This window comes from Capricornis sumatraensis, chromosome 18, assembly GCF_032405125.1.
Source record: "Capricornis sumatraensis isolate serow.1 chromosome 18, serow.2, whole genome shotgun sequence".
NCBI lineage: Eukaryota > Metazoa > Chordata > Mammalia > Artiodactyla > Bovidae > Capricornis > Capricornis sumatraensis.
In genome coordinates this window covers 19301824-19315383 of record NC_091086.1, presented here as the reverse complement: position 1 = coordinate 19315383, position 13560 = coordinate 19301824, and the positions used below count along the sequence as shown (strand labels likewise).

Genomic DNA, 13560 nt, shown 5'->3' with positions numbered 1-13560 from the left:
TAAGTCTTCCAAGGATGGTGGGCAGCAGGTCAGCGGGTGCCATCTCTGAGTGGGGCAGGATTCCTCAGAGTCATGGAGGTTCTTCCAAAATTATGAGGAGGGGATTCTGGTCTCTGCAGAGGAAGCAAAATGACTGTTAACTCCCTCTCAGTGCGAAGATACATGGAGCGTGAGACGATTTTGTAGAAAAACAAAACACCGTTTATTCTTTGAGCTGAACTTTTAAAAGGGCTGTCTTTTTGAAAATTGGTATCTAAACCATGGTAAGACTTACAGTGAATGGGAGTAAAGAAAGACAGGCATGCTCTTCTTGGCCATCCCAGTCATTGCCAGCTGCCTTCTCCAGATAGGAAAGGTTGCCATAGGAGTGAGATAGACATGCTTTGGGTCAGGGGCCGAGAAGTCACATGATCCACTAGCCTGCATAGAGCCACTCCGGCCCATTCTATTCTGATTGACTAAAAGCAGAATTAAGCTTTGGCATATTGGACTTAACATCTTAAAACTTTAAGATGACTTTAAAGACTTTAACAGACTAGGATGAGGTTCACCTGAATACTTTACAGAGGTAAATTAAAATCAGAAATTTTCAAAACCTTGGTGCCTCTGTCTCCCGGAGATGAGGTTCACTTCGGTGACACTGAACCACACTGTCCTGAGGAATAGTTTATCAGCGCTGCTCTGGAAGACTGATCTTTAAAGTTGTCCCCCAGGTTCCTTTGGCTGTAACACTAAACTTTAACATATTAAACAAGAGAGCATCTAATTCAGATATTAGTTATTTTGCTGCTAAAATCATTTTCTTAAATTCTGCGCTGTTTTTTTTAACATCTATATTTTGTCTCCAAGAGCTCTAATGCTTCCCTGAAACTTCGAAGGAAACCCCGGGAAAGTGATTTTGAAACGATTAAATTGATCAGCAACGGAGCCTATGGGTGAGTAATTCAAGAAAACTATGGTGTTTTAACACACCTAAGAAATATATTCTTCACATTGATCTTATGCCAAATAGATATTGTTGGGGACTTTAGTTTTCAGATCACTGCTCCTTCATTGATGGGTATAAGGTGAAGCCCAAATCATTTTTCATTGGATACCTCATCAGAAAATATTTCCAGTGACATGGGTGGGAATTATTGTAGAGAGTTGGAGAGAAAGACTTTAGAAAGCAAACATTTCTAAAGTAAGGGAACATTTTTGCATATGCCTGTTTCTGTGTAGATATGTAGATCTGGCTGTATATTTATGTATATATATATATATTTGAATATATATAAATTCATTTATAGCATTTCTTCTTGAGAATTAGCCAATATTTCCTGCCTGACCAGCAGTCAGCATTGGAAGAGAAGAACTTAAATAAGAAGGCTGATTGAAAATATAAAGTAATACAATTCTGTGTCTTTCTGTTACACCAGAATTTTTTTTTTCAATTGGCCTGTATGTTATCGTCTGATCATGTTAGTGGTGCCTCTTCCTTGACTCAGTTTTATAGACACAGAGTTTCTTTCTCATGGCTTAAGGTCAATACTGACAAGATCCTTCTTGAGTTACTAATAATTTGGAAGGATAATTCATACACAAACTGTGTCCTGATCCACTTTAGACAGCCCAGAACTCTAGTTTAATTAAGTATTAATCTCAATTCCATCTGTAGGTGGAGGGCAATAAACCATCCCATAGACATTTATTGCCATTTATCACATACACGAGCAGATGAGATAGAAACGATTTTTGTTATGCCACAAGGGATGTTTCTTCTTACAGTTTTTTTCACCTCTAATATTTTCCACACCATTAACTTAGTGAAGAACTTAAATATTTGTGAGTTCTTTCTATGCTCCACTGATTTGTTTCCAGGATTATGTCAAATGGCATACTTCCTGATATGGCTTATAAATGCTTTCCGATGTTTGTTTTTTTTTTTGCACTGTTTTATTTTTTTCAAGGACCTCACTGAAACTCTTCTGCCTAAGAAGATCATTTTTAGCATGTGGTTGTTTGTGGGTTTTGTTTATATATTGTTGGCTTTTAGTCCATTTTCATTCTGGGGATCCTCTGAGGATTTCTTCTTTGATTAGAAAGAAGACTGAACTTTGATTTAAGGGATCTGTGGGTATGACCACTGCTTGATTTTATTGGAAGTGAAATTCTGGCATAGGATTGTCGGTGAAGCACTTTTATAAAATTTGAGCAAATATCTTAGCTGTATATGGAATTCTAATTGGTTGAGTAAACTCATTTGTAGTGCAATTAAACCACTGTATAGTAAATGAGGTATATCACACTTTGGGGAATGGTTGGGAATATACAAGAAGTTAAACAAGCTGTGAATCCGTAAACACCCAGGACGCAGGCCAAGTCATTAATGGGCTTACAAGCTGCCTGCGGGAGCCTCTGCTGATCAGCCAAACTTTTTTTTTCTCTTTTGCTTTTCTCCAAGTTAATCTCTCACTATGTTTCCGACAGATTTCCTCTAAGATTTAATTATTTTGAACTTAAAGTTTGAATTGAGCCACACCCATTGGCCCACCTGATCAGGATGCTATGGTGGGCTTCTGTGAACTGGCTGAACAGATGGATCCCTTGTGGGCCATGAATTGAAGCTGTTCAAGGCTCTCTTGGGCATCCCTGTAGCCGAATCCCCTGCTCACATCAGTGACCTGTTCTTTGACTTTCAAAAACTGGTTATGCTGGAAACTAACCCTTTCCTTAGAGAGAGCTGTAACAGGTCAGGATTTTCTCAACATCCCTACTTAGTGACAGTTCATGGCAGGAAGGGGCTTCCCTGTTGGCTCAGATGGTAAAGAATCTGCCTGCAATACAGGAGACCCAGGTTCGGTCCCTAGGTCAGGAAGATCCCCTGGAGAAGAGAATGGCTACCCATTGTAGTATTCCTGCCTGGAGAATCCAATGGACAGAGGAGCCTGGCGGGCTACGGTCCATGGGGTCGGAAAGAGTCAGACAAGATTGAGCGACTAACGCTTTCACTTTCACATGGCCTGAAGCATTTTACCAATTTGATAAGCACTGAATTTCCTTCTCTGTTAGCAGGTTTCAGATCCCTCCCTGGAAGTGGAAACTTCCTTCAAGCCAAACTTGGCACTTTGTAGGAAGTGAACACCTACTGTGTGCCAGGCATTGGACTAGTCTCTTTATGTATATCCTCTTCTCACAAGACCCTTTGAGGTTTTGATGTGGGGAAAGAGGCTTCCAGGCCTGGTCACACATATACTGACTGCAAGCAGAGTTCTTGTCTCCTTTATATTTTGTTTATAACTTTTAGTCATCTCAATTGGGGTATAGAAATCCTTCTTCCATTGAGTACATCCACCAAGATTTTGTTTTTATTTATTTAATTTTAAATATTTTTGGCCACAAGGCTTGTGAGAGCCTAGTTCCTTGACCAGGAATCAAACCTGGGCCCTTGGCAGTAAGAGCATAAAGTCTTAATCACTGGACGGCCGGGAAATTCCCTCCACGTAAATTTTTAGATAACAATTTTGAGTGTTTTCTAAGTGAAAGAATAAAACTAATCTAAAATTTTTTAAAGTAAGTAAACTGAAAAATAAAATAAGTATACTGGATCTGAGAGGCACAGCTCTTCTCCACTTCACACTCCTTTCTTGCCTTGCTGCCCTTTCTTTTTTTCACCCTCAAAAGGCAGTGTCATTTACCTGCGAGACCAGGTGTGCAAGCTGACAGATGCCCCTTCTTGATAGCTTTTTCTCTCAGCGTCTGGACAACACATGCGCTCTCCTTCCCACGTGAGGCTCTGCCCACGGGGATTCGTGTATCAGGCTCTCAGATTCATGAGTAACTGTATATGCATGAGACATTCACGCTCCCCACAGGACTGATTCATTCTGCTCTAGATCCTGCCTGCTTGCCATTCTGCTCCTCCCCGCCCTCACCTCAGTTCTGCTTGAGTGGAGTGATGCTTGGCTCAGCGGCTTGCCCCTCCCGACGCATCACCTCCCATCCTTGAGGCTTCCTGTTTCACAGAGGGGTCAGTATAGGAAAAGAGACACAGAGGCCTTTTCAAAGAAAGCAGCCCTTGGGGACAGAAAGCAGAGAAATGGGAGCCAAATCAGTTCAGCCTAGTTTTATAACTAGACTTGGGCGGTTTGCAACTCTGCCTCGCAGTGTTAGATGTCTGTCTGTCCCACTGCTGTTTGTCTCTATTTCTCTCTCTTTTTCAGCCTCTCCCTCCCTCCCTCCCTCTCTCTCCTCTCTCTCTCTGCTGACTTGAGTAGATTTTGAACACTGACTTACAGGAAGGGAGGAAAGGAGTATGTGAGAGTACACTTACTACTAAAAAAACGAATTTCAGCATTAGAAATAATATTCCCAAAGCAGTACCGAAATGTAAGAACATAAACCAAACAAGCCCAGCTGCAGGGGATTCTAATTAAGTCTAAGTTGACTTTTGCAACTTGAACGAGATATGTTTGTCCTGAGGAAATGGTATCTCAGGCTACCTATAGGATTAATTTCAACTGAAATTAATTTCAATTAATTCCTGAGGATTACCTGACTGTTTTAAATAAAATAGCAAGGGGAAGCAGAAAATCAAATCAAATTTTACGAACTGAAAATCTGAGGACAAAGATTGAAGGCCTTTATTAACACTGTACCTAGTGTAAGTGCTGGTCAAATTGAGCCTGAGGCTTCTTTCTCTTTTGTTCTTTCATAAAGTCACGTGCAATCCTATTCTTTTTTCCTCCACTTCCTGTTGTCTTCACACATACTGAATTTTTTTGCAGTTATTTATGTAAGAAATGGTGGTGCTTGGTTGAAAATCAAAATGGTGACCTAGGGGATTCCCTGGCAGTCCAGTGGTTAGAGTTCTGTGCTTCCATAGCAGAGGGTATGAGTTCAATCCCTGGTCAGGGAGCTAAGATCCCACATGCCTTGTGGCATGGCCAAAAAAGAAAAGAAAGATATAACAAGGGAAAAAAATGGCAACCTACTGATAGTCTAAAAGTAAAATTCTCAACGTCATAGGTCTGGAGATCCTAGCACTAAACCTACTTCATATTAAACACTGAAAGAAGAGATAGTAACTGAGCTATACTCCAGTTGACTCTCAAGAATGGGCAAGTGCTTATATAAAGATACTGGCTTTTTCTTTTTAACATTTTCAGTTCTGAGACTTATTGTAAGAAGCAGATTTTGTATCGCAGAAATCCCTCTTCATGACAACATCTGCCAGTGCTTGTCTCATATCTAAGCCGAGGCCACGTTCTTGTCTGTGCTCCCTTTGAGTACGTCTGTTCTTCTATCAGCTTCTGATTAGGAGAAGCGCAAGTGTTTTTGGATCTTTTGTTCTACTCTATCCAATTAGTAATCGGAAAAAGGGGGGAATTGGTCAAAGTGTTTGATTCAGAAAGAATGAGTTAAGTTGGTTAATGAAAAAGTTAGTCAAAGTAGGAAATGGCCAAAAAATGATATGTACTTTAAACATTTTAACTTAAATATATGTAAATTGACCAGTCTTTGTAAGACCTTTGTAAGACAGCTAATATAAACCTTAGTTACATAGTCATTCTTTGGTATTACCTCCCTTGGATACTAAAATCCACAGATGCTCAAGTCTCTTAAATAAAATGGCATTCTCTCGTATAGTTTAAATCGCCCGTAGACTGCTTATAATACCTAATACAATATAGTGAAGGTCGCTCAGTTGTGTCTCTTTGCAACGCTATGGAACAGTCAATGGAATTCTCCAGGCCAGAATACTGGAGTGGGTAGCCTTTCCCTTCTCCAGGGGATCTTCCCAACCCAGGGATCGAACCCAAGTCTCCCACATTGCAGGCAGATTCTTTACCAGCTGAGCCACCAGGGAAGCTCAGTACAATGTGAATGCTTTGTAAATAGTTGTCAGTGTAGCAAATTCAAGTTTTGCTTTATCGAGTTCCTGGAATTTTTTTTAATGTTTTCAGTCCTCAGTTGGTTGAGTCTAAGGATATACAGAATACAGGGATACATAGCGCTGACTGTTTTATGTTGTTTGTTGCCCATCTTTAGCTTCTTTATAGGTGAAGCAAAAACTGAAAGCAATCTGTGTCTAGATTTGTATCATTTTCTTAACATTTAGAATCTTTTCACTTTACTAAATTGATGGGAATTTAATTAGTTACTCACATTTATCAGTACTTTCCCAAGTATTCCATTCAGTTTTCTTATACACAAGGATGTTTTCTTTTTTCACACTCACTTTCCATCAGTTTAAATATTTATTTAAATTAGTCAGTTATGGTATCAAGCCTAGTGAGGAGAACAGGTGTAGAAATAAACCCAGCTGGTGGAAGCCCAAGTGTCTGGGCATCCTGAAGAGGACACCAAGCCCACATGGAAAGTAGGGAGCACCCAGCTGGCCAGCCCCTATGCCAATTTATTGTACAGTGGAAATAGGAACCCCAAGTTATTCCTCCAGTTGGCTGTGTGGAGTGTGGTTCAGACAGCTTGTGTGATTTTGTGAGTCAAGGGAAAATATGGATATAATGAGAAGACAAAGATGTACACATTTGATAGAAAGATGAATTCCTAGTTGAGCACTGAAGAGGAAGATGTGAATGTTGATTAAATTGAGATTGAATATACTTAAGATTTACATCAGTGGATCACTCTGACATTTTGGTTCAGCAGGCATGTAGGGTGTCCTAGTCCCCTTTGTGTTCATTTTTTCAGGGACAGTGAAAATCACAAGTGGGAAATCTCAGATAACCCTTTGTTTAGGAAGCATCCTGCTGGGTAGAGTTGACTGTGACTGATAGCTTCTTAGGTAAATTATTCCTTAGGTTATCATTGCATTTGTTTCAGGACAGCCTCATATAACCTATTACACACTTCTAATGATGATGGCTCCTTAGATAAATTATTAAGTTTTTGCACATTGCCTCACCCGAGTTCAGACCTGTTCTCCCTCAATAACGAGATAAGTGAGGAGTAACTTACGAGAAAAGGAGCCTGTCCAAGACATTTTCCTTGTTGCTCATTATTTCCAGCTGGGGTTTGAAAGATCTTCCTCCTGATTACTTGTTTTCTGTACATCATTTGAAGCTCCAAGGAGTCCATTGTCTTTTCTCAGACAGAACTGGTTCTGTAGAGTATTTGGGTGAGGCATCTGGCAGAAATTCAATGCAACCTGCTCATTTTAGGGTAAAGTTGCTGGACACCTCACCCACCTCTGGTGGGTCAGATGCACCAGAAATGCCATATACTCTGGACCCCTTTTAAGTTGAGAAATGCATTTCCTGTTGAAACAGGCACAGGTGTAACTCATGCTGAGGTCTGTAGTGAAGAAATATGCTTCTCTTTGTAGCAGGGTGGGCAGCCCCCTATGACACGCTTCATATTTATCTAGAAATTTATGTGTGTATGCTAAGTCACTTCAGTCATGTCCAATTCTTTGCAACCCTAAGGACTATAGCCTGCCAGGCTCCTCTGTCCATGGGATTCTCCAGGCAAGAATACTGGAGTGGGTTGCCATGCCGTTCTCAAGGGATCTTCCCAGCCCAGAGACTGAACCGGCATCTCTTCTGTCCCCTGCATTGGCAGGCCGGTTCTTTACCATTAGCGCCACCTGAGAAGCCCTATGAAAGCTGCTGCTGCTGCTGCTGCTGCTAGGTCGCTTCAGTCGTGTCCGACTCTATGTGACCCCATAGACAGCAGCCCACCAGGCTCGCCCGTCCCTGGGACTCTCCAGACAAGAACACTGGAGTGGGTTGCCATTTCCTTCTCCAGTATGAAAGCTAATGTGAAGTAAATTACTCTCAAGTTGGAAGTCAGCTACATTAAGAAGCTGTAATCTATGGTCTCTCTTTGTAGATCTCATGTGTATCATATAGAAAATTATGGCTTTAGTCAGTTGTGAAAAAATGCCTAATAGACATCTAATGCTAGAAAGGCTTTAGCTCAGAATATGGATGTCCTTTTTTCGTTGTTTTCCTGTTCTAACTTATATATTGGATTTTGTTCTATTTATGAAAAAACTGAAAACATCAGCTAGCTATTGAAAAATAGCTCACTCTGGAGACTGTCCATATCCTTCAGCAGTGAAATGAATTTGATGTCTTATGTGTGACCTATAACCTTTATTGAAACGATAAAAAAAAAAATCAATCTAGCCAAAGGACTTTGACCTGAAATTGAATGTTGATAGTTGCCAGCATAGCTAATGTGGGCTGAATCCCAGCTGTCATGTGAACTTAAAAAAAAAAAAAAAAGTGGATGATCACATCCACCTACATGGCTTATTGTACCCAGAAACATCCCCTCTTCCTTTGAACCCCAACTCCTTGTGCTCCTTTTCAGGGCAGTCTATTTCGTTCGGCACAAGGAATCCCGGCAGAGGTTTGCCATGAAGAAGATTAATAAGCAGAACCTCATCCTCCGCAACCAGATCCAGCAGGCCTTTGTGGAGCGGGATATCCTGACTTTTGCAGAAAACCCTTTTGTTGTCAGCATGTATTGCTCCTTTGAGACCAGGCGCCACTTGTGCATGGTCATGGAATATGTGGAAGGTGACTATCTTTGTGTGGCTGATGTTTTCTGTACTTGTGCTTGACGGTGGTTGTATCCGCAGAGGAACCGAGGCTGGGCAATGAGATGGCTGTATTCCCAGTCATTATCTTCTGATAATTGCCTGTAAAGTGCCAGCTCTATTATAACAAAGGGAAAATTAGTGCTATTTGAAAAAAAAGGTTGTTTTCCTTTTTAAATAGCCTTTCCATCCTGAGTACCTCCTCTCAATTGGTCATTAAAGTTAGAATATAGGTGATGGGATTTTTCCTACTTATTTTTATCATGTACCATAAGATCATTCATTACAGTGGATCCTCTTAAGGAATGTATTAAAAATATGTCCTTTTCATTCTATAGTATGAAATTAAAAGTGAGTCAGAAGAAAGATACATTCAAGAAAATCTAACTTCTAAAAAAAGTACCAATAAACTTATTTACAAAAGCAAAATACGCTCACAGACATAGAAAACAAATTTCAGGTTTTCAAAGGGAAAGGGGGAGGGGGAATAAATTAGGACTATGGGGTTAACAGACACACACCACTATATATAAAATAGATAACGAGGATTTAGTGTATAGCACATGGAACTGTATTCAATATCTTTTAATAACCTATCAATGGAAAGAATCAGAAGCTGTACACCTGAAGCTAACAACATTATAAATCAACTACAGTTTAATTTCAGACAGCTTGTTTTTCTTTTGGAAGTTCATGGTCTTTTAAATGCTCCAAGAAATGTTATTTCCATTAATTTTACATGAATTGTTTGAGTGTTTCAGTAGCCATGACTTATTAACATAAACAAAACTATAAAATGAATAGGTAAGCAAGGGCCAAAACAGTTTTCAAAGCATCTGATTTAAGCCCTTGTAATTATTTGAACAGAATCCCAAAACTTTACAATTTGAAGAAATATTAAATAGCATTTTCATTTTGCAGATGAATGAACTGAAACCCAAGTTTCACTAGATATTTAGTGGTAGATACAAGATGAAAACATAACTTGTATGACTTCTACCCAGTGTTCTTTTCACCACACCAGTACTTTATTAACTTTTGCTGTGGTTATTTTAACAGCAATCATTAATGTTTATCACATGTTTAATATGTGTTGACAGCATCATGAATTCTTTACATAGATTACTTCATTTAATCCTCACAATAAAAGGGATGATGTTATTCATATCCTCACATAGCAGACAAAAGGACCAAGACCAGTTTGCCTAAGATGTCCCCACCTATAAGAATCAAAGCTGAAATTTGCACTCAGGCAGCCTGATTCCAGAATCCATGTTTTAAAATGGTTTATTATATATTTTTTAATTTATTTATATATTTTAATTGGAGGCTAATTACTTTACAATATTGTAGTGGTTTTTGGCATACATTGACATGAATCAGCCATGGGTTTTATTGTACTTTAAACTGTCACACTGTTCCTAAAACACATCATTAGTTCTTCAACTTTTTGTTTCACTTCAGGTCAAATCTGCTCCCTCCTGAACAGTGCTTCTTAAATAGAAGTCTGTATTTTCTTCACAGTACATCTGAAGTAGAAACATGATTACCTAACACAGTCTCCACTTAGGAGCATGATGGACTTTGTGGTTAGAGGCCATTCTGTTTTGAAATTCTGCAATCTAAACTGGTGGTCTTTAATCCCAGCTGATATAATACTTGCTAAGTCTTTTTCTTGTGTTTTATAGGGGGTGACTGTGCTACCTTAATGAAGAACATGGGTCCTCTCCCCGTTGATATGGCCAGGATGTACTTTGCTGAGACGGTCCTGGCCTTGGAATATCTACATAATTATGGAATTGTACATAGGGATTTGAAACCAGACAAGTATGTACACTGATGCAATATGTCTATTTTTCACATAATACAAATTTTTGTCTTTAAAAAATGTTTTCTTTTAATGCTGCTTTGCACATTTTAATATTCTCCCATAATGTTCTCCAAAGTTATTTTTAGCAGAATTTATAATTTTTGTATAATTTTTTTAAAGGCTATGATGTTTATAATGATAGCTTATAAGAAGCAAATAAAAGAATATAAAGCCAGGGTTAATTTTTTTTTTAAGTTTTTTATTATGTAAATAATAGGTACATAGGATGCCATGAGTTGTTTTCTGGATAGTTTCTGCATTTAGAATCATATTTAGATAATTCTTTTTTCCTCCAAGATGATATTCTTGTAGAATCTATTTTATTCATAATTTATTATTTAATTTTTAATCTATGTGGAGTTCATTTTGTTGTCTGATTTGAGATACAGATACACTGTTTTCCCACCAAAGTCTAGGTATCCTTCTTGACACCATTTATTAAAATGTTTCATGCTTCCTCCACTAATTTGAGATGCCTCTAGAAGTAGTTCTTCAGTGTGCTGAAAACTTTATGATAAAATTAACTCATGCTCATTCCAGAAGATTTGGAAAGTACAAAAAAAAAAATTCATTCACAAAATTACCAAACACAACTGTTAGAATTTCAGCATATATCCTTCCAATAGCTTTATTTTTTAGACTCCTCTTTTAATTTTTTAAATTAGCCACTTAAAATGAAAAAAAAAAATTAAACTCTAAATTCATAAAGCTTTCAAATGTGCATTCTTTGCATGTATATGAGATGTAGGTCTTGTCCTTAGTGAGTAGAAACTTAAGTTTGAGCCAGAAGTTAAAATCTGAAACAATACTACATTTTTCTTCCAAGTTCTTTATCTTATTTGAATCACAGATTGGTAGCTTATCTTAGTTGCTGATGTGTAACATAGCATTATCAGTAGCCCTTTCTCAGTTATTTTTTTTATTCTGAAAATGCAAAGGCGTCAGAGTTCCATACTTGAATTTTTCTGAGTTGTAAGTGATGCTGTATGTAGATGCTCCAGGGAAGACGAGCAGGTCCCAGTCTCCAGCCCTCCGTTGTGGATTACACTCAGCTGCCAGATATACATTAATATATTTAACATCTTTGTGTGACTTCATCTCTTTGCAGGCTGGATTTTATAATAAGATTGATACCTCTATACTACATAGTCTTAAAAACTGTCAGTGGAAGGGAGAAGAGTAAAAACAAAAAAATGAGCTTCAAAGGAGCATTGTCATACATGTTCTTCTGCTTCACAGTTTGTTGGTCACCTCCATGGGGCACATAAAGCTGACAGATTTTGGATTATCCAAGGTGGGACTCATGAGCATGACTACCAATCTTTACGAGGGTCATATTGAGAAGGATGCCCGAGAGTTCCTGGACAAGCAGGTAAGGTCACATGCTGCTCAGTTCTAGTAAGTGTTGGTCCCGTGGTCAGGTCTGACTCTTTGCGACCCCATGGACTGTAGCCCACCAGGCTTCTCTGTCCATGGGATTCTCCAGGCAGGAATACTGGAGTGGGTTATCATTTCTAATACAAAGTACAGCATTGCCAATGAGATTCAGAACCAAAACTTGCCTAGGCTGTCTTCGTATTAGCGCTGGGGCTTTAGATGTCTTGATAAGCCTTACGTTTAATAAAGTGCAAATTGCTCCCATTTTTCTCCCAGGACCTCTTTGAACTATAGGTCCCTCCACAGTCCTCCCCCAGCATTATGCTCTATTAGTAAGACGAATGATGTAATTGCTCACAAGTGAGAGTGTGAGAGAGACAAATGGAAAACTGTTTTTGTAAGGAATTCAAGAGTCTCAGTAGAGTCCTCATGAAACTCATGATACGTCGTACAATCACGGGTGCTAAACTCCGAGCCATGGACCATTTCTCTTTAAGCACGCCTCATTACCATGTGCCCACAATCTGTTCATTGTACAGTTACTTAAGGTGAACATGTCTCAACCATCAGGCTTTTATGAAGTAACCAGGATGTGAATATATTTCGGTTGTATAAATACTAAAACTCTCTGAGAGTGACAGATGAAAAAAACATGCAGTATTATTTTAAATTTCAGGGATTACAAATGTTTTTGCAAAGTAAGTAAAGCTATTCAAATTTGAAATTAGATATTACACACAGTCCTCTGTTAAAGCAGCATTTTAAGCTTTGCCTTTTTTTGGTATTTAAGTAATTCATTGCCTTTGGTATGATAGATAATGATTGCAAATCGCTGGTCTTAAGTTCTTTGTCCATGTGGTTGAGCAGGTGCACTCTAGGCAAAATAATTGATATTGACCCATCTTGCTCATTTTAATTTGTGTCTAATATTCCAATTATTCTAATATTGCAATCATCTTTTAGGTCTGTGGCACACCTGAATACATTGCACCAGAAGTGATTCTGAGGCAGGGCTATGGGAAGCCAGTGGACTGGTGGGCCATGGGGATTATTCTCTATGAATTTCTGGTTGGATGCGTGCCATTCTTTGGGGACACTCCAGAAGAGCTATTTGGACAAGTCATCAGTGGTAAATATTGTCAGGAGTTATCTCTAGGCTACCGTTGGGAAGCAGCTTTTTAATGTAATTCTGGGGAGTATTACTGTTTTTACTACTAAATTGTTAACCTTTATCAAATGGTTTAGCCAACAAATTAAAAGAACTCACTCATCATAGGATGAAACTGACTTTCACAATCTCAACGGAGCCATTTGTGTTGGAAATTGATCTGAAGAAGTTTTGTTAACGTGGAATTTAGTACTAGCGATGTAACTGATTTTTATGGCGTGCTTTATCTGCAAAAGAAATTGGTGTGGGATTTGCAAATGATTTCACTGCTGTCCAGTGTTCCTTTCCATAATAGGAGAGTTGCACCAGGGAAGAAAAGGTTAATGTGGATAACATTTGCAGAAATGGGGAAAATGGCTATTGGCACAGTGAAGAAATTAGCAAAAATGTAATAAACCCTAAAACAAATGTCTACCAAATAATAAATAATGAGAATGGGGAGGAAGCAAATTTAATCCACAGATTGTTAATGATTTCATTGGTAGTTGTTATGGTGTAATGTTATTTCTTAACAGCTGTTCATCTTTCATTTAGATTCAATAACCTTTAGATCTTAACCTGCAAGCTGACCCGAACTATTGTTATGTGGCTTGTGGC

At 38.7% G+C, this 13560-nt stretch overlaps 1 protein-coding gene across 3 annotated transcripts in view; it reads left to right on the top strand.

Moving 5' to 3' along the window:
* The window catches only part of MAST4 (microtubule associated serine/threonine kinase family member 4), a 611596-nt gene that overhangs the window by 561192 nt on the left and 36844 nt on the right, over positions 1–13560 (top strand). For all 3 annotated transcript variants that reach the window (XM_068990601.1, XM_068990599.1, XM_068990600.1), the window contains 5 exons: positions 850–935; positions 8320–8528; positions 10237–10375; positions 11658–11790; positions 12759–12924. In XM_068990601.1, coding sequence (XP_068846702.1) covers positions 850–935; positions 8320–8528; positions 10237–10375; positions 11658–11790; positions 12759–12924 — 733 coding nt within the window. The remainder of the gene's footprint in view (positions 1–849; positions 936–8319; positions 8529–10236; positions 10376–11657; positions 11791–12758; positions 12925–13560) is intronic.